A 21,120-nucleotide genomic window follows, 5' to 3' on the forward strand; every position below is an offset into this window, starting at 1 on the left:
CAGTCAAGACCGTCTGCTATACCTAAGACAGTCTCTTTTGGCTACAACAGAATGATCAGCTAAAGGTTGTACTTACGGAATCTTGGCTTGTAGCATTTCACAATTTATGCAGACAGTAAAGTAAAACAAGTTTTATTTTTTAAATGTTTAATAACAGCTCCCCCCATAGCATCTCTCATTCTTTCAGTTTCACAAAGGCAGAGATCTCTGTCTATTTTGTTCAGTTTCATTTCCTAGTTGTCTTAAATCTAGCAATAGAAGATGAATATATGTTGAGTATGCCCTTCTCTCCTAAATATGAGGACATTAAAATAGAAGTCTCATTTTGTATTGTTGTTATTAAATGTTACACTAACAGGAAAAGCAGGAAGAAAGTGAGCTTCGTTCTCTGCCGCCTCCTTCCCTTGCCCACTTGGCTGCTTTAAGTGTTGCAGTTATTGAATTAGCAAAAGAACAAGGAATAACAGATGATGACCTCAAAGTCCGTCAGGAAATTGTGGAGGAAATGTCAAAGGTTATAACAACATTTTTACCAGGTACAACTTCATTTTATACTTAATTTTTAAAATGATACAACTCTTCCTCTTGCTTTCTCTTAAATTTAATGTTTTTCCTTCAATTTTTTTCTCTTCTTTTTTTCTACTTAAAAGTAGATGAATTTCATTATTTTATAAATGAACTTTTTGGCGGGAGATAGTTCAGAAAAAGAAAATGAAAAATTGTAGTATGGTATAATTTTTGTAATAAGAAAAAAAGATTTTTAAAGTGTCAGATATACTTTTAAAATAACTGCTTAGTGCTTGAATATTGTGTTTTATATTAAATTTTCATTGTTATTGACTTCTGAATGGACATTTTAATGATATTTATTTCAGTTGTATGTATTCAAACTACTCACTAAATAAAATTTCTTTTGCTTGATTGTGGGGAAAATTAAGGATGTTAGAGGCAAAATTTGCACTTTTATTTTTTTTTTTGACTCTTGATCTTTCTTTACAGAAAGCTTAAGTTTTGGGTTCAAGGGGGAATTGGGTCAGGTTTATTATAGACATTTATGTATAGATTATTTGCTTAGCCTTTATTTTTTTTCCATTAATACTGAATTTAAATGAATGTAAATGTATATTAAATATGATTTATTTCTTACCACCAAAGGGATTTTGGACAGTTAAATTATAGTTTTTTATGAAGCCATTGTGATATTTATAAGAAAGAATATAAATTAAAATTGAAAAATGTTTATTTCTCTATTACTTCTAATCAGTTCAGTTCAGTTCAGTTACTCAGTTGTGTCCGACTCTTTGCAACCCCGTGAACTGCAGCACGCCAGGCCTCCCTGTCCATCACCAACTCCCGGAGTCCACCCAAACCCATGTCCATTGAGTCGGTGATGCCATCTAACCATCTCATCCTCTATCGTCCCCTTCTCCTCCTGCCCTCATCTTTCCCAGCATCAGGGTCTTTTCAAATGAGTCAGCTCACTAATAATAAAACTAATAATGTAGTTTTATATATAAAACACATTGGTATTAATTTAAATTACATATAGGAATAATTCACTATTATTATAAAAAAGAATGAAATATTTAGGATTTTAATGACTTGGATGACTTTTAGACATTTTGTGAACATGAAAAGTAGAGTTTTATATGTATAACTGAGTATAAATTTACACTTTCTAACATACTAAATATGCCCGTCAGTCCTAATCATGTTATTTTTCAACTTGTCCTCAGAGTTTTCCAACTCTGTCCATAATATTTGCCTTATTATGATTTTTGAAATAACATGTTTGTTAGTTTGCAAAAGATGTAGGTGGCATGTTATCGTTTCCTTTATTTTGTTCTATGAACTCTTGAAAACCATAATTTTTTGGTGTTAGGTCTGCGATATCAATTGACTTGGCTTCATTTTGTGTTTTTAAGAGCATTGGCTGAATGTCTGTGATTCCTTCCCCATTTAAAGTGCTATTGCATGTGTAAATAGAAATATCTAAAAATGTAGTTTGTGACAGTAGCCATAGCTAGGTTAGTACATTCTTTACTGTTACATATTAAATGTGAAACATACTTCTGGTCATTCCTAAATGAATTATTACTAAAATTTTGTCTAAACACTGAATTTGTATGAGTTATTTCTCTCTTCCTGAACCCTATAAATGAGAAACATTGTAATTCTTTTGTAGATCAGTTGGAAAAGGATATTATTGTTTTATAATTCTTATATTAGAATTGGAAGACACAGAATTGAAATATATGCAATTTTCCTACCCCTGTTTATTTTTAAAAGTTCTCATATTTGCATGCTGTTTCATACTTTGATATTTTTCCTTCATTTCCAGAGTGTTCACTTAGGTTGTATGGCTCATCTCTGACTAAGTTTGCTCTGAAAAGTAGTGATGTTAATATAGATATAAAATTTCCTCCCAAGGTAAGTAATTAGTAAAGAACCTTTCCTGTGAAGTTCTTAGTTAGTAGTTAGTGTTTTTTATTATCGTTTTAGAGAAGATACGGGGTAATATAAAACTCTGGCTTGTAGAATGTTACCATGATGATTTAACAGTGCTTTTGGAAAATACTTTTTAGGTGTTAGGCATAGATAGTATTAAAGAAAGATGAGACAGAAAATAAAAAGGAAGAAGAGGATGGCATTAAAAAAAAAAAAGGAAAAATGTTTGTGTTTGACTGTGTTAAACAGTTACTGCTTATGGTAAGCAGTATAGAAAGAGGAAAGAATTTTGAAATCATACCTCTGTGTTCAAATCTTGGCTGCAATGAGCAAGTTGCTTGACCTTCTTGAGCTTCAGTTCTTAATTTCCAAGATAGGAATAATAACTTTTATATTAAATAAGGTTATATATACCATATATTTTTGTATAGTGCCTGGTACATTATGGGTACTTTTAATAAGAAGTACTTTTAATTCTAGTGGCTAGAGACATTAGCAAAATACCAGTGTTGTTTAGCATTGCTAACATTGCTTATTTACTGATACACCAAACATTTAAAATAATTAGTTGACATTTTGTGTGTTTTGAATTTTTTGAATAATAAGTTTATGCTTTTGGAGGTTTGATTTGGGTGCAAGTTTTTTAATGTTTGATTTCTAATCTGAATCAGCTGTTAACTTTTTTTTAAAATAGCAGCAAAGAACACATTTAAGGTAAATATTTGACATGGTTGTTATTTAAAGTAGTATTTTAATCTAAGCCTTTTGGCCATGCTGCCAGTTGTGAGTATCCTTTAAATTTCTTATCTCAACAACTTCTCTTTAGAAATCATGTGGTAATTTCTTTTTCATTTGTTTTGATATAAAATTGCAGACTTTTGTCACTCTTAAGAACTTAATTCTAGGAGTGTTGCTAGAGTAATAGCAGTACATGATTTATTAGATTCTACTTCCATGAATAAGATCTCTTAATATAAAAGTAAAACACTATTCTGTTTTCATTATTTTAAAATGCAAAGCATTATTTTACTTGAGCTTAATGAATGATCTATAAAGTTCTGCAACTTGAAGTTTAAAATTAGTATATTGGTTTAATTTGAAACTTTTTTTTAGATGAATCATCCAGATCTTCTGATACAAGTGCTTGGAATTTTAAAAAAAAGTGGTGAGTTTTACAAGTTGCTTTCCTAAAGAAAGTTCTCTAAAGATATGTGCATTGTGCTATTTATGTATGGCTATTAAAGTTAAACTAAAACTGGTAGCATGTTTGAGTCATTGATTAAATACAGATATATCCATATACATACATGTATTTAATAGGTTACTAGAACATTTACATGTCGGTTAGATAAAAAGCATCATATTTAAAATCGATATATTAAAACTATTGCTTTTTGGGTAATTTTAAAATTTTACCTTTGAATATTATGGACAGTTCTTGTGTAGGAGACAGAAAACCTACAGTGATTGTTGATGAAGGAAGATTTAGGGAGAGACTTGGGGAAAAATATGTGTATGCATTGAGTAAATGTGTTTTTTTCCCCACTTAAACAATATTAACCATTTATAGTACATCAACCAAATTATACCTAATAAGTTTTTCATATGTGGCCCTTCTGTCTAGATTGATTTTTATGTAAAAAGGACATTCATATAGGTAAAAATACTTTCTAAATAAAAATTTTTTAAATTACAACTTTTTCAAAGTAGATCCCAGATCATGTAGTACAATCTGGAATACTATCTTCTGGTTTTATTTGCTGCTTTTCTTGTTATAAAGTCAATGCTTAAGAGCTTAGAATATGAAGCCAGACCTTCCAGACTGAAATTTTAGTTGTACTGCTTACTGGTTGTGTGTCCTTTGACAAATTACTGAAGTGTTAATGCTTCAGTTTTCTCATCTGTAAAATGGCAATAATTTAGTATCTTTTTGATAAAAAGGTTGTTTATGAGGATGAAATGGGTTAAGTCATAGCTTAGAAAAGTACCCGGTATATAATAACTTCTTATTAAATTTCTGCTGCTGTTGTTGTTATTATTATTACCATTACCATCCTAAATTTTATGAATCAAAATTACCTGTAAAAAATATTTGCATTTTGGCTTAGCAGAGATAGCTTATTGACTTTAGCCATACCTTCTTACTGGCTCTAGTGTCAGTTCTAAACTTCTTTTCCTCTCTCTGTCTGCCCTGTCAGCTCTCCATTATTTATCAGCTTTTTGGCCATTTTTCAGGGAAATTTTTAAGGAATTATTTTTGTTCAGTTTAACCTGTGAAGGGATTTTAATATCATTTTCTTTTGTAATAAACAGCTAACTCTCATTGTGCAAAAGCTCTAAAGCATATTATTGATAAGAGCTTTTACCTTTTTAGACTTACTGCAACTCACTGTCAACCTAGCAAAAATATTTAAAATACATGTTTCTACTGAAATACATGGATAGTACATCTTTAGTCACATAGCATAGGTTTTCAAGATTTAGTCTGATTGATTGATTATTCCCTCCTTTATATGCCCTCTGTGTTCTTTCAGGACCTCTATCCTGTTATCTACAGAATTTATTTGTTTATTTATTTATTTTCCAGATTCCTGATTGAGCTCTTTGTATTTATTCATTGTCTTATCCACCATGCATAATACAATTCCTGATATATGGCTCTTCAGCACATTTGTTTTGAATAAATTAATTCCAACAAGTACTACTAAGAGATTTTCTTTAAACTTCAAATGAGATAATGTTAATCCATCTATTTTTGTTTAGATTAGATATTTTATGGCGTGGCGCCTACCTTGGAGATGTAGAGAAAGACTTCAGAGTGGAAGTGTGCTTCACCTGTTAGTTCTTCCTTAGGAGCTTTGATTGGGCAGACTCTCCATATATTAACAGCAAATGAGGCCAATAGAGTTAGCCTTTTACTGCCATGGATAATTTAAAAGAACTATATTGTCAAAGCATTGTAGGTTCTCATTTCGTGACTCCTGTGGAAGTAGCCTTCAGAAGTAAGTGATGTCCTCCTCTGATTACTATATGAAGGTTTAACAACTTTGACTAGATTGTATACGTACTTAGAAATATTAAAACTTTTAGGGATGTTAAAACCTTTCTTCTTCAGGTAATTACAATGTTCCGATAGTATTTGGGACTCTGCCTGTCTGTAGTTTGTGATAATACAGCAGATGACATCAAGAGAGATAAGAGATTTGTTGGATTGATGCTTAATACAAGAGCATCCATCATCTTATGGATTATCCACAGAAGCACTGAAAGTGATTTTTAGAAGGAGACTATTACATGTTTACCATAGAGTAAACATTTGAGAGTTGCTGACATTAGCTTACCTGTTTTATTTTTTTTCCTTATTAGTATTATATGTAGATGTGGAATCTGATTTTCACGCTAAAGTTCCTGTTGTGGTGTGCAGAGATCGGAAAAGGTTGGTAACAGTGAAGAGAAAATAAAGTTGTTGTCTTTTTTTTGAAATAACAGCAACCAAGTATGCAGTGAGTATTTCTAAGAGAGAACATTTTTGTTTTAGATTTCTCCTTGGATTAACTTGATTAAGCTAGTTTCTATTTATTAAAAACAACAAGCCTACTACAAGCTCTTGAACAAGCAGTGGAGTTACCAGAGAGTTAGAAATAAAATGTTCTAATGCAAAACTTTTCATTTGTTTATTCACCCAACAATATTGAGCACTTACTGTATGTTAGGTACTACTTTGCTTTCAAACTTTTGCTTTCTTACTTTTATTTCAAAGTAAGAAATAGTCTTTCTTCTCAAGGAGCTCACTGTCTATTAGAATTTAGTTTTTAGTTCACTGAAATTGAGGTGTCATTGGAGATGAGTTTCTGTTCAGATATTCATAGGACTGAGACAGCAACATACCTTTGATAAAGGAAACTAAAATAATCCTTTTTGAGACCAATGTGGGAGAGATGGAAACAGTATAGAAATAATAAAGTGTTCTTTTATTGATTGTTTATCATTATTTCTTGTATTTTAAGATTACTATGCTTTCTTATTCAAAGCTAGAAGGACCTATGAAGATCTAGTTCAACTTCCTTATTTTCTAAATTTGAAAATTGAGATCTAGAGTGATTAAGTGATTTGTCCAAATTCAAAATTATTCAGGAGAAAGTTAGAATTGGAATAGAGGTATTAACAATTTCTAGTGATTTTTCTACCACATTGTGTTAAATTGTCTTTGTGGCAACCTCAGTCACATTCTCCCTGCCACCAAAATGTTTCTGCTACAATTTTGTTTAAGGTATCTCTTATTTTCACTTAAATATAAGCATTACTTGCAGATTAATAGATAGGCTGTTTCCAGAAATAGCCTAACAATAAAATCTTAAAAGTTGGATAGTAAAAATTAGATTTAAGAAGTATAGCTAGTTCAGTATTTCATATTTTGTTTTTATTATGTGCAAAGCAAAAAGAATGGACTAGGAAGATGTGTTGCATTGTTTAACATTGATGTGATCAGTGTCTTTTCCCTCATATAAGTCAAATTTTGATGGATCATAATGCAGCTTTTGAGATAATTTTTCATGATCTTAAGTACTAATTACTTAAGATTATTTTTTTCTGAAGTATAAATGAACAGATAAAACATCTTTAATTTATATGGAACTCTAGTAATGGAAATGATACATAGTTTTCAGTTAGCTGTAAGCTTATTAAAATATTTGTTTTTTATTATGACTTCTTAGGTGTTAACTATGGATGCCTGGAAAGTATAGCCACAGGATTTGAAATATTCTGGTTTTTAAGGTATTAATACAGTGAAATTTGTTTCTTTTTCATTCACAGTGGTTTACTTTGTAGAGTGAGTGCAGGAAATGATATGGCATGCCTCACTACTGATTTGCTTGCTGCTCTTGGCAAAATGGAACCTGTCTTTACTCCCTTGGTGTTAGCCTTTCGCTATTGGGCTAAGGTATGTGGAACAGAAGGGAAAAGTACCTAATATTTAGATAACTCAGGCTTTTTCTTACACTAATGTATAACATAAATCATAGTATTATGGGGACAAGCTAGTTATCTCTGCTGGACAGAAAGTGGTATGGCAGGTTCTGATAATGGAATGAAAATAAAGTTTCACAGGCATGTAGAGTTATTTATAGATTTTAGATTTTTGATTATTATAGTTCATTCTCTTTTATGCCATGTAGAAATAAATATTCTCTTATATCTAGACTCAAGTTTTCATTCTTACTGTAAGTTAAAGTTGTAAGATTGTAAGATATGGTTATGCAAGTTACGATTCTTATGTTTGCATGTTTTTTTTCCAGTCTCTGTCTTAGAATATTATTCTCTTTCCTCTTAAACTGTTGATAACCTGCTGCAGTTTTTGAATGGGAAACTGCTAAGATTTAGGTATCTGAGTTTCCTAATTAGAATTAACTTATATTATTAAAGGCTGTGGTTCTCCCTCTGCTCCCCCTTTCTACCCTTGGAGGTAGCAAGGAGTGGTAATTACCAGTATCAGTCCAAATGACAACAGAGAGAAATTTTAGCTTTTTTGTATACTATTTTGCCGGAGTCCAGCTCCAGCAGGTCCAGGGGTTCCCTCAGGATGGACGGCGTCGGCGATACGAATGAGAAGACACAGCGAGTCTCGGTGTTTCCAAGTGTCTCCCAACTTTATTATTTTTAAGACAGCTTTTATATTTTTTTTTTGGTATATAGAAACAAATGTAAAGCATAGAGTCATACCAATTCAGCTTAGTGGGCATACCAATTTAGCTTAATGGGCATATGAATTCAGCTTAATGGGCCTATCAATTCAGCTTAATAGGCCAGCAGTTTTGACCTTCATCGAAATCGTTTGCATGTTTTTAGTTACCAAAAGCCTCATTTTGTTTACATCATCTTCTGGCCTGGGGGCCTGCTAACATCTTGTGACTCTCCATTGATAAGGGTTGATCAGTCAGAACACTTTTGTATCAGGCACAGCAGGAAAGAATTCGTCAATAGAAAGTTTCAAGGTAAAACCTGTTTTCGGTAATTTACTCTTCGCCTTGAGCTTAACAGAAAAGAATGTGGTCCCATAAAGTCATAGAAGAGCAAGCTGAAGGTCAGCTCTAAGTAAGAATCGTCAGTTAAATCTACAATTGTCTTATTGTTTGTATTACAGCTAAACTTCTATTTATATAAATCTTCAACTATTATGCTTTTATTGTATAGGCTAAATACGTTAAGAGTAAAAACATAGTGAGTAAATATAGATTAAGTAACAGTTTCATAAAGCAATATTTCTTATATTTCCTAACAAGCCTTTTTTCCTGTGAAGGGTTTTGTGCCCATAGGGGCTTTCTGTGTGGAGGGTCTCAATGTTGTTTTATTATTAAGGAGCAGTTATGCATATTAGCTCTAGAGGCACAGGCTTATTTATTAAACAAATTAATATGTTAGCAAAAGGAATTTAGATCAGCATACTCTATATCCCAGATAATTTTATTTAGGGTGCTACCGTTCAGGGGCCTCGTTGATTTGAGGTTTCAGAATGATCTATTTTAGAAGGAAATCGGGAAAGGCCTTTTGCCTAAGTCACAGAAAATAGGAAGAGGTTTATTATAGTAAACATCAGAAAGATATCTTTAAGGTGAGCGCTGAGGCAGCCTTCCGAGAATCCCTGAGGCCTGAGAAGCCGTGCTCAATCATTCCTCTTTCCCATGACTCTGTCATGGGTGGGATCTCGTGGGCTGGCTCCCGGCACTATTTGTCAGTACAGTAGTCATTACTTGTTAGACTAGTGATGAGTAAATTCTCTGTCTTACACAAAGAAGATGAATTAAAGGGATAGTGGTGCGGTGATAACTTGAGAACAAAAACAAAGAGAGGATTCTTTGTAAATATTTTGCCTCAACTTTTGATTAGAGGAATCTCCCCATATTTGGGGCAGAACCAGCTGAGTAGAACAGCTTGAAAAATAAGAAACTATCAGAAGCCTAAAGTTGGGGTGTCTTCATATGTAAGACCTTTGTGTTTGTTATTCCTTTCATCTAAAATGTTCTTACCCCCACATATCCCTGGGTTGGGAAAATCCCCTGGAGAAGGGAATGGCTATGCACTCCAGTATTCTGGCCTGGAGAATTCCATGGACAGAGGAGCCTGGCAGGCTATAGTTCATGGGGTTGCAAAGAGTGGGACACAACTGAGTGACTTTCACTTTTTCCACATATCCAGAATGGTTCACTCTCTTACTTTTTTTCAAGTTTCTCCTCAGATTTCATCTTACCAGAGTTTCCTGGACCACCCTGTATAAAATAGCATTGTCTCCATCACTCTCTCTGCCTTTTCCTTTTTTTATTTTGTTCATATCATTTCTTACTACCTGCCGTACATATATTCATGTATTGTTTATAATTTGTTTTCTTCTATGAAATTATAAGCACTGTGAGGATAGGCATTTTAGTCTGTTTCATTTATTCATGGCTGGTCCCAATGCTTCTCATTTTCCTGTGCCAGTTCAGAGTAGGCATTTAATAAATATTTGCTGAATACATGAACTAGTTCTTCAGAAAGGTTTTTAACCCTTGGAAGTGACTGGGAGAGGTGAACCAGTCTAAATAAAATATAAGCAAGTGGAATATATGGAAGATTCCATTGTAACAAAAGCTAATATACTGTGACCATGTAGGGTTTATTTCAGGAATATAACAATAGTTTAATCTCAGGAAATCTGTTAACATAATGTATTATATTAACAGTTTCAAGTGGAACTAACATCATATGGGTTTGATCCCTGGGTCTGGAAGATCCCCTGGAGGAGGACATGGCATCCTGCTCCATTATTCTTGCCTGGAAAATCCCACGGGCAGAGTAGACTGGTGGGCTATAATCCATAGGGTTGCAATGAGGCAGACACAACTGAAGCAACTTAGCACACAGATGCTGATAAGGCATATTCTTCCTTAAAAAAAATTCTTAAGTAAACTAGAAATGGAACTTAATGACTATTTTCTAAAACCCCCAAACAAAACAGAAGCAAACACCATCAAAAAGGTGAATTGCTCAAGCTGTATGTGTTAAAATAAGGAATATTACAGAGATGTTCACCAATGATATACATTGTTTTGGAGATTTAAAAAAAATGCAGCAAGGAAAGAAGACAAAGTAATGAATGTAAATACTGGAAAACCAAAGTATTCTTTTTGCTAATGATATGATTGTGTACCTAGAAAACCCGGGTTAAAAACTACTAGAATTTGTGATGACTAAATACAATATAAATGTAATTAGAAAGGTACAGGAAGAGAATTATTGATTGGTGAAAACAAACTCTGAGCAAATTTATTTATTGAGAAAGCATTTGTTAAATACTTCCTGTGTGCTACATACTGTTCTTAGGTGCTGGAAACATCTAACAGGATGAACTGAGTCCTTCTGTTATGAAGCTTACATACTTGTGGAAGAATCAGACAGTAAACAAATACATAAATAACACAACATATGGTAGAATTTAGTGCCATTAAAATGAGATGATGTGATAAGAGTGTGACATTTCATTGGATGGCAGGGAAGTCTCTTTGAGGATGTGATATATAAACTCAGACCAGAGTAACTAGCCACTTGAACATCTGAGGGAGTAGCATCCAAGGGATAGCTCATACAAGGCCTTGAAGGTGAGAATGAACTCTTGAGAAGCAGAACAAGGCAAGAGTGGCTGGAATGAAGCGAGTAAGAGTGAACGTTGTAGAGGATGAAGTTAGGCAGACACTTGTAGTGGTAAGGAATTTGTATTTTAATTGCAGTGGGAGGGCATAGGATGAGTTTTGTAAGCAATGTGTGACTTGATGTGATTTATGTTTGGAGAAGGTCTTTCTGGGGTAATGAGTAGAAATGGGGAACCCAGTGAACAGAATTTTGTGGTAGATTAGCTAGAGAGGAAAATGACCTGTGTTAGGTTAGTGGATATAAGATCATGGCATTTGGTCCCATCACTTCATGGCAAATAGATGGAGAAATAATGGAAACAGTGACAAACTTTGTTTTTTGGGGCTCCAGAATCACTGCAGATGGTGACTGCAGCCATGAAATTAAAAGATGCCTGCTCCTTGGAAGAAAAGTTATGATTAACCTAGACAGCATATTCAAAAGCAAAGACATTTCTTTGCCAACAAAGGTCCGTCTAGGCAAAGCTTTGGTTTTTCCATTAGTTGTGTATGGATGTGAGAGTTGGACTGTAAAGAAAGCTGAGTGCCGAAGAATGGGTACTTTTGAACTGTGGTGTTGGAGAAGACTCTTGAGAGTCCCTTGGACTGTAAGAAGATCCAACCAGTCCATCCTAAAGGAAATCAGTCCTGAATATTCATTGGAAGGACTGATGCTGAAGCTGAAACTCCAATACTTGGGCCAGCTGATGTGAAGAGCTGACTCATTGGAAAAGACCCTGATGCTGGGAAAGATTGAAGGCGGGAAGAGGAGGGGACGACAAAGGATGAGATGGTAGGATGGCATCACCGACTCAATGGACATGAGTTTGAGTAAGCTCCGGGAGTTGGTGATGGACTGGGAAGCCTGGTGTGCTGCAGTCCTTGGGGTCGCAAAGAATCAGACATGACTGATCGACTGAACTGAACTGAACTGAGACAGATTTGGGATAAATTTTATTAGTAGGACTTGCAGAGGTAAAGGATGTAAGAGTTGAGGGAAACACTGAGTGATGACAACTCCTGAGTTTTTGGAAAATGCAAAGATACTAAGTTTTTGGATTGAGAAATGAATGGTATCCCTGAAGTGTAAAATCTTCTTAAATTAATTTTCAAGTGTACAGTAGTTTAAATTAGAATCACCAAGAATTTTGTAAAAAATTATAAAAAATACTTAGTATGGAAGAATAAATGTTTGAGAGTAGCCAAAATAATTCAGAAAAAGAAAACTAGCGAAGGAAGATGTACTTTACCTTATAAAACTGCTTCAGTCAAGTATACCATTGGCATAGGGATAGACAGGTCTGTGGAACAGAATAGAAAGCCTAGAAGTAAATCCTAGTGGAAATGAAATTTTGATCTATGAAAAAATAAAATATTTCATTTCAGTGAGAAAACAATGGTTTATTTAATAAATGGTGCTGTCGTAACTGTATCTTTCTTGAAGAAAATAATGTTGGACCCTTAGCACACTAAATGCAAAAATAAATTCCACTTAAATGAAAATTCAGAATTTTAGAAGAAAATTTAAGAGTATATATATATAACCTATGGATTGGAGAAGTCTTTTCACTGTGTAGGAAATCTAGAAGCTATAAGCATCTTTAATTATATAAACATTAGTATATTTTATAGGATAAAAGTACCATAAATAATGCCAAAGCAGATTAGGAAAAATAACATTTTTCAAATGTATATATCATATATAAAGAGTTATTATCTATAACGTAAAAAGAACATATACAAATTGATATTTATTGTTGAAAACAGAAAAACTGGCAAAAGATTTAATAGTTCAGAAAAGAGCAAATTCAAATCGTTAGTAAATACGTGAAAATTTGCGTACCCTCGTAGCATCAAGGAAATGCAAACTGAAGTAACTATTAGGTATTACATCTCACCCATCCTGTTGACAAATTTTTTTAAAAGTGATAACACCTATACATCTGAAACTAACACAACTTTGTAATTCAACTATATTTTAATTAAAAAAAAAGTGGTAACACCTAGTGTTGGAAACCATGTATATACATTCTTGTTACAGATGAGAAGAGAAATTTTTACACTGATTGTGGAACAGTATTATAATATCTATTAGAATTTAAATATATCACATTTTAAAATCCAGCAAACACTTTCCTGGTAATATAGCGCATAGAAATGAGCACCAGCACTCAGGAAAATGTAGAAGGATAAATACTACAGTATTGTTTTAAAGTGGCAAAAACTGGGAACAAAATGTAAAAGTTCCTGGGTGAGGGAACTATTGAATAACCATCCAGACCATAGTCTATAATTTAATCATTTTAAAAGATACATTAGTTCTAAATGTATCTAAATGTATCTAAAGAACTAAACAGACATTTCTCCAAAGAAGACATACAGATGGCTAACAAACACATGAAAAGATGCTCAACATCACTCATTATTAGAGAAATGCAAATCAAAACCACAATGAGGTATCATTTCACACCAGTCAGAATGGCTGCTATCCAAAAGTCTACAAGCAATAAATGCTGGAGAGGGTGTGGAGAAAAGGAAACCCTCTTACACTGTTGGTGGGAATGCAAACTAGTACAGCCACTATGGAGAACAGTGTGGAGATTCCTTAAAAAACTGGGAATAGAACTGCCATATGACCCAGCAATCCCACTGCTGGGCATATACACCGAGGAAACCAGAATTGAAAGAGACGCGTGTACCCCAATGTTCATCGCAGCACTGTTTACAATAGCCAGGACATGGAAGCAACCTAGATGTCCATCAGCAGACGAATGGATAAGGAAGCTGTGGTACATATACACAATGGAATATTACTCAGCCATTAAAAAAAATACATTTGAATCGGTTCTACTGAGATAGATGAAACTGGAGCCCATTATACAGAGTGAAGTAAGCCAGAAAGAAAAACAACAATACAGTATACTAATGCATATACATGGAATTTGAAAGATGGTAACGATAACCCTATATGCGAGACAGAATAAGAGACACAGATGCATAGAACAATTTTATGGACTCTGAGGGAGAAGGTGAGGGTGGGACGTTCTGGGAGAATAGCATTGAAACATGTATATTATCATATGTGAAACAGAACACCATTCCATGTTCGATGCATGAGACAAGGGCTCAGGGCCGGGGCAATGGGATGACCCAGAGGGATGAGATGGGGAGGGAGGTGGGTGGGGGGTCCAGGAAGGGGAACACATGTAAACCCATGGCTGATTCATGTCAATGTATGGCAAAAACTATTACAATATTGTAAAGTAATTAGCCCCCAACTAAAATAAATAAATTTATAAAAAAAAAAAAAAAAAGATACATTAGACATATGCTAATTGACTAAGAGGCTTCCCAGGTGGCTCAGTGGTGGAGAATCTGCCTGCCAACGTAGGAGACACAGTTCAACCCCTGGGTTGGGAATATCCCCTGGAGGAGAAAATGGCAACCCACTCCAGTATTCTTGCCTGGAAAATCTCATGAACAGAGGCAGGCTATATTCCATAGGGTCTCTCTTGCAAAGAGCTGAACGTGACTTATCAACTGAGCACACTATTTACTAACAGGAACTTTCTTGATGCATTGTTAAGGAAGAATTATAATATACAGAGAGAGATCTGTAATACACAATTTTAGTAAAACAGTGACAAAAATGATGAAATCCTCCCTGTATTTATATAGAAAATTGGAATATATATATATTTCTGTATGGTTGAGTATAGAAAAAGGCATGGACGAGTACATAGAAGATTGTTAACCTTGAGATAGAAATGGGAAATATGAAAATAATATTTTAAAAAGATATCCACAGTAAAAGCACTATGGATGATATGATTCCATTTAACTAAAAAATATATATGTCTTCATATGCAATAAGGAAATGAGTTGATACCAATTTATAAATCAGGGTGGTGTGATTTCAAGTCATTCCTTATATTTTTCATTATTTGAACTTTTAATAGTCATTATGGAAGGAAATAAAAGCTTCTTTTATTTTGAGGGGAACAGAAAGAAAGTTAAATGGTGGTTCTTTTTTCCCCTCTTCATTTTGCAGTTGTGCTATATTGACTCCCAAACTGATGGCGGAATCCCTTCTTACTGTTTTGCTTTAATGGTGATGTTTTTTCTACAACAAAGAAAACCCCCTCTTCTTCCGTGCTTACTTGGAAGTTGGGTAAGCATGAGTTTGTAACATGTATGTGCATGTATGTATGTATGTAGTTTGGTCTTGCAGAGTACTCCGTTCATACATTTAAAGCTGGATTTCTGGTTTGTCTGTTTGTCCATCTTGTTTTTTTCTTTTAATAATTTTTTTCACTACCAATCTGGAATGCATTTTTATATAGATTGAAGGCTTTGACCCAAAAAGAATGGATGACTTTCAGCTGAAGGGCATAGTAGAAGAGAAGTTTGTGAAGTGGGAATATAATTCAAGTAGTGCAACTGAGAGAAACTCAATTGCTGAGGAAAACAAAGCTAAGGCAGACCAACCAAAAGATGATACCAAGAAGACACAAACAACCAACCAAAGTAATGCCAGGAAGGAAAAATATGGCAAAGTAAGCTTTTTTTTGTTTTTACTTTTGGCTTTTCTATCTGTAGAATTTGTGATGCCTTTGATTAAAACTATTTTAATTGACTGACTGACCTTAAGTAAGCCTCTTGGCCTCATTTTCATCATCTGTAAAGTGAGGGGTTGATCTGGTTTAGTTTTTCAGTACCAAGATTCTTTAATGAACTCATACCTCATTTTGAAAGACTTGTATTGTTTGAATCATATCAGGGTAATTCTTTGTATTCTTTTCATTTAGATAGAAAAATTTTCCTTCAGAGATGGGCTGTGACCAAAGCTTTAGTATATGGTGATTATGTTGCCAGATTGGATAAATGAAGACCTTATGCTTCTTTAGAGGGTGGCTTGCTTATTTAATCATTCAGCAATCATTTATTAAGGACTAACTATGTGCCTGGCATTATCTTGAGTGCTAGATAATCCAAGATGAATATTCATGGATTATGTCCTCTAAAAGTATGTAGTCTTCTGAAGTAGACAGACATGTTATTACAAAAATTACATTACAGATATCATTGCTCTAGCTATACTGAATTATGTGTAGTTCCCTAAACTCATATTCAAGTCTTCCACTTTCCTAGACTACCTTCTATCCTTTCCTCAAACGATCAGTACTCCCAGCTAATGATTTTGCTTATTATTACTTCTCTAAAAAAACTGAAGCAATGAAAAGAGAACTTCCCATTCCTACCACCAGCTCCCACTCTCTGCACTCACATATTCTGCCTTGTTACCTACTTTCATAAAGGAACTTCCCCTGTTGTTGTCTGAAGTCATTTTCTTAACTTGTGTATTTAGTCTCATCTCTTCTTGTCTATTTCAGAACATTGCCCTAGCAAATCTGTCCTAGGTTACCGATTTTTCATTCTCTGCTGAATCATACATGCTTTTTATTTCTCCCACTTGAAAGAAAAATCTTGCTACCACTTCCCTTCCCAGCTATTTCCTTGTTCCCTTTTGAAGAAAACCTTCTTGAATGAATTGTTTATGTATACATTTCCTAGTTTCTCTGTCTCCTCGTAATTCACTCTACTCAGGCTTTGATCCGGAGAAGGCAATGGCACCCTACTCCAGTACTCTTGCCTGGAAAATCCCATGGACAGAGGAGCCTGGTAGGCTACAGTCCATGGGGTCGCTAAGAGTCGGACACGACTGAGCGACTTCACTTTCACTTTTCCCTTTCATGCACTGGAGAAGGAAATGGCAACCCACTCCAGTGTTCTTGCCTGGAGAATCCCAGGGATGGTGGAGCCTGGTGGGCTGCCGTCTATGGGGTCGCACAGAGTCGGACATGACTGAAACGACTTAGGAGCAGCAGCAGCAGCAGCAGCAGCAGCAGCAGCAGGCTTTGATCCCCATCAATCTACCAAAACTTGTATCATCAGTGTTCTCTGCATGGCTTAATCCAATAGTCATTTCTTAATTTTTGTCTTTTTTTATTTGTCAGCAGTATTTGCCAGTTGATCATTTCCTTCTCTAAAAAATTTTTTAACTTGACTTTCAGGATACCACACCCATGATTGGTTATTCCTCCTCAGTCTCTTTGTTGGTTCCTCCTTTCCTCTCTAATCACTTTAATGTCCTGATCCCCCTTTTTTCTGTGTCTACACTCCCTTGATGATCTCATCCAATCCCATGGATTACTTCTCTTTTTCATACCCCATACCAAGTCTATCAGGAAATCCTGTCATCTCTACTTCAAAATAAATCCACAGTTTGGCCACCTCCCCTGATGCTAGCCATATGATCTTTGGCCTGGATTACTACCACAGCCTCATAAGTTTCCTTGAATTTACCCTTACTTCCCCATTTTATAGTCTGTTCTCAACACAACAATCAGAATTGTTCTTCTAAAACTTAAGTCAGATCAAGCCCTTCTCCTTCCCCACCCTCCAGTTGCCCCTCTTTTAATTTAGAATAAAGGCCAATGAGTTTTTACTGATTAGCTCTGTTTCCTTCTCTCTCTGCCACACTACATTTCTTTTTAAAACTATTTACACTCCTACTTTATCCTACTTTAGTGTGTTTGCTCTGTTTCCTGTTCTTAGAATACTTTTTCTTCTTTTTCATATCAAACCTTCTCAACAAATCGTATCCTGACTGCTATATTTTAACGCTGCAATCTCCTGCTTCCGTATCCCATCTCCTTTACTAAACATGCTCAACTTTTTATTTATACAGCAATTTTCTTCTTCTAATTTACTGCATAATTTACTTATTAAGTTTGTTGTTTATTATCTTCTTCTCCTAGAATGTAAACTCCGTTAAGGCAAAACACTTTGTTTTTTTTTCATGGATATAACCCCAGTGCATGGCACATAGTAGGTACTCAATGAATAGTTGTAGAATGGAATGAGTGAATGACTGTTTTATGCTTTTATATACCTTACTGGTCACTTTTAGCAAGCATTCATCTAGCTAATTCCTTTAGAATTCAGATACTACCTTTTCTGTTAAGACCCCTCTGATTTAGAGGCCCATATTAGCTTATAGCCTTTACTGTAAACATTAAATGGTTTCTTCCTCTCCTAATGGTCTGTGAAATATGACCTCACCTTGTTTGAGTGACAGTATGCAATAATGATTAGCAGCATGGACCCACGTGGTCCTGAGTCACATCCTTGCCCTATAGTATCTACTTCATAGTTGTTGAATTAATAGTTATTTATGTGTAGCATTTAGAAGAGTGAGTGATACATGGTTTACATGGGAGCTCCCATTATTATTATTTTTTTTATCCCCAGCACAGTGGTATGGACTTAGTGGGTTCTAAAATGTTTGTTGAATGAAGGAATTAGCTTTTGAAAACCCTGCGCCTTTACATAGATTTTATAAGTAATTGCTGTAATGGAAGAGTTATAGTAGTTGTTATACAGTGGTTAGCAACCTTGGCTGCACAGGTGAATCACTTAGAAAGGAAGCTTTAAAAATCTCTGTCCATTAAGTCACAATCTTGGAAAGGGTATGGGAGATGGGAATGGGGTCAAACTAAAATTAGTGAATTTTAGTGCTCTCAGTGTGATTCTGATGTGCAGCCAAGGTTGAGAATCACTGGTTTAGTGGAAAGAACACAAAATTCTAGGAGTTAGTAATCTGGGACACTGTGTTCCCAGCTGTGCCACAAATTGCTTTTTGGCAACTAATCCCTTTATGCCTCAATTTTTGAAAAGGTGATCCATCTCTAAGGTCTTTTTAAGTTGAAAATTAAGTGATTCTATAGTTTTGTGAAGCTTAAACGTATTTTTTCTTTTCTAGTCTCCTTTAACATTGGAAACACCAAATCGGGTGTCCCTGGGACAGTTATGGTTAGAGCTGCTAAAATTTTACACACTGGATTTTGCTTTGGAGGAATATGTCATATGTGTACGAATAAAAGATATTTTAACAAGGGAAAACAAAAACTGGCCTAAAAGGCGGATAGCCATTGAAGGTGAGATGATATGTTTCATTTGGAGAATTTTTGTGTGTGTGCTACTCATTATCTATTTTCTTTTAAAAAAATTAATTTATTTGTTTTTGGCTGTGGTAGGTCTTCATTACTATGCACAGGCTTTGTCTAGTTGTGGGGAGTGGGGGCTGCTCTTTGTTGTGGTGTGAAGCTGTGGCTTTTCTTGTTGGGGAGCATGGGGTCTAGGCATACAGGCTTCAGTAGTTGCAACTCATGGGCTCTTGCAACACAGGCTCAGTAGTTGTGGTGCAGGGACTTAGTTGTTCCGCGGCTTGTGGAATCTTCCCGGACCAGGGATTGAACGCATGTCCCCTGCCTTGGCAGATGAATTCTTAACCACTAGACAATCAGGGAAGCCCCCTCATCATCTGTTTCTAAAGTAGTATTATAAATTTTATCCTGTCACTTTGTAGCACTATATGCCACCAGGTTGTCACTAAATATTTTAGATAAATTCTTTATCAAGTCCATGATAGCTTTATAGGATTAATGCTTATTTGAAAGTTTCCAGTCTGTAAATATTATAATGGCTAGGGTTATTAGCTTATTTACATGCCTTTATTTTTAATTGAAAAAAATTTCAAAATACAGAAAAATAGAATAGCTATATAAATAAATACTGTATGATAGCTTTGAATAGATTTGTGCCATAAAATTATGGTAAGTATAATTTTAAAACTCAGTTTTTCATTCTCTTGTAAAATACCTCATCTGTTAAATGTGGCTAAGCTAAAGGAAAAAAGAACAATTGATATTGACAAATAAGCTTTCATGTGAAATCTCAAGAACATTAAGATAGAAATTAATAGTAAATATTGACAAATAGTAAAGAATATTAATAATATGGCTTCCAAATTCTTAATAAAAAATTTAAATTCTACAACACTTTGCTCATCTTTTATAAATAGGAAATTGAATTTCTGTCATCATTTTATGATTAGTCTGTTTAGACTGCACATTCTTCTGTTCCCTTCACCCTCTGTATGCCTTCTCTACTGTCATTTGGACCTATAGATATTCTCATACACTCACTTTTACTCTCTTACATATGGTAAATAAAAGAGGTCTGAAGTCTGCAACCATCATAATTTCTCTGCCTTTTTTTTTCCTAGAAAAGGGAAAGAGGCTAGGTAAAGCTTTTTAAAGCCTATGGATTTAGATAACAGTAAAAAAAAGTAACAGATGCCCCAATCTTAATAATATGAAGCCCGGCCTATTAATCCTTTTACTTAATGATCTTCAGTAGTACTCATGCCTGGAGGATCCCATGGATGGAGGAGCCCGGTAGTCTGCAGTCCATGGGGTCGCGAAGAGTCAGACACGACTGAGCGACTTCACTTTCACTTTTCACTTTCATGCATTGGAGAAGGAAATGGCAACCCACTCCAGTGTTCTTGCCTGGAGAATCCCAGGGACGGGGGAGCCTGGTGGGCTGCCATCTGTGGGGTCGCACAGAGTCGGACACGACTGAGGTGACTTAGCAGCAGCAGCAGCAGTGGAGAAAATGTGTATTGTCTTTTGGGTGGCATCATTCTTTTTTCCTGGGACATATTTGTATTAAGGCTTATAAAATCCAAACACCCATAAACATTTTGAGAATTCTGATCTATGCTCCTAGTAATGAGGATTCAGTTGTCACAAGTATTTTCAGCATAGACATTTTAGACTGGATAAGAATTTAAATTTTGGTTTAATCTTTACTTTTAGGTTTCTTTATACTTTTGTTTCTATTATTTCTCTTTCTGTCTGTCTTTAATTTTCTGATTATTACTGAAGTTAATCTTAAAATAAGCATAACTTGAAGCCTTGAGAGTTTTAGGTTGTATGTTATTTGTGTAAATTGCAGGGAGTATGTAACTAAAGAATACTATGACAAGAGATGAAAATTATTAATAAAATAGGTCCTGCAGCTTGAAAAATTTCACTCAAAGACTGTATAGTGAAACATGTTAGCATAGCTTTTTCTACCAATTTCATCACTGCAATTTTGT

General features: G+C 34.7%; 1 protein-coding gene across 50 annotated transcripts in view; it reads left to right on the plus strand.

Moving 5' to 3' along the window:
* The window catches only part of TUT4 (terminal uridylyl transferase 4), a 122,899-nt gene that overhangs the window by 57,971 nt on the left and 43,808 nt on the right, over positions 1–21,120 (plus strand). For all 50 annotated transcript variants that reach the window (XR_014052223.1, XM_081485304.1, XM_081485303.1 and 47 more), the window contains 8 exons: positions 359–536; positions 2,342–2,430; positions 3,562–3,613; positions 5,815–5,884; positions 7,264–7,390; positions 15,163–15,282; positions 15,455–15,667; positions 18,937–19,111. Coding sequence is in view for 49 of the 50 variants with exons in the window: in XM_081485304.1 (XP_081341430.1) it covers positions 359–536; positions 2,342–2,430; positions 3,562–3,613; positions 5,815–5,884; positions 7,264–7,390; positions 15,163–15,282; positions 15,455–15,667; positions 18,937–19,111 (1,024 nt within the window). In the remaining variant the exon portion in view is untranslated. The remainder of the gene's footprint in view (positions 1–358; positions 537–2,341; positions 2,431–3,561; positions 3,614–5,814; positions 5,885–7,263; positions 7,391–15,162; positions 15,283–15,454; positions 15,668–18,936; positions 19,112–21,120) is intronic.

Source organism: Giraffa tippelskirchi, chromosome 5 (assembly GCF_054371585.1).
Source record: "Giraffa tippelskirchi isolate mGirTip1 chromosome 5, T2T-mGirTip1v1.2.pri, whole genome shotgun sequence".
Taxonomy (NCBI): domain Eukaryota; kingdom Metazoa; phylum Chordata; class Mammalia; order Artiodactyla; family Giraffidae; genus Giraffa; species Giraffa tippelskirchi.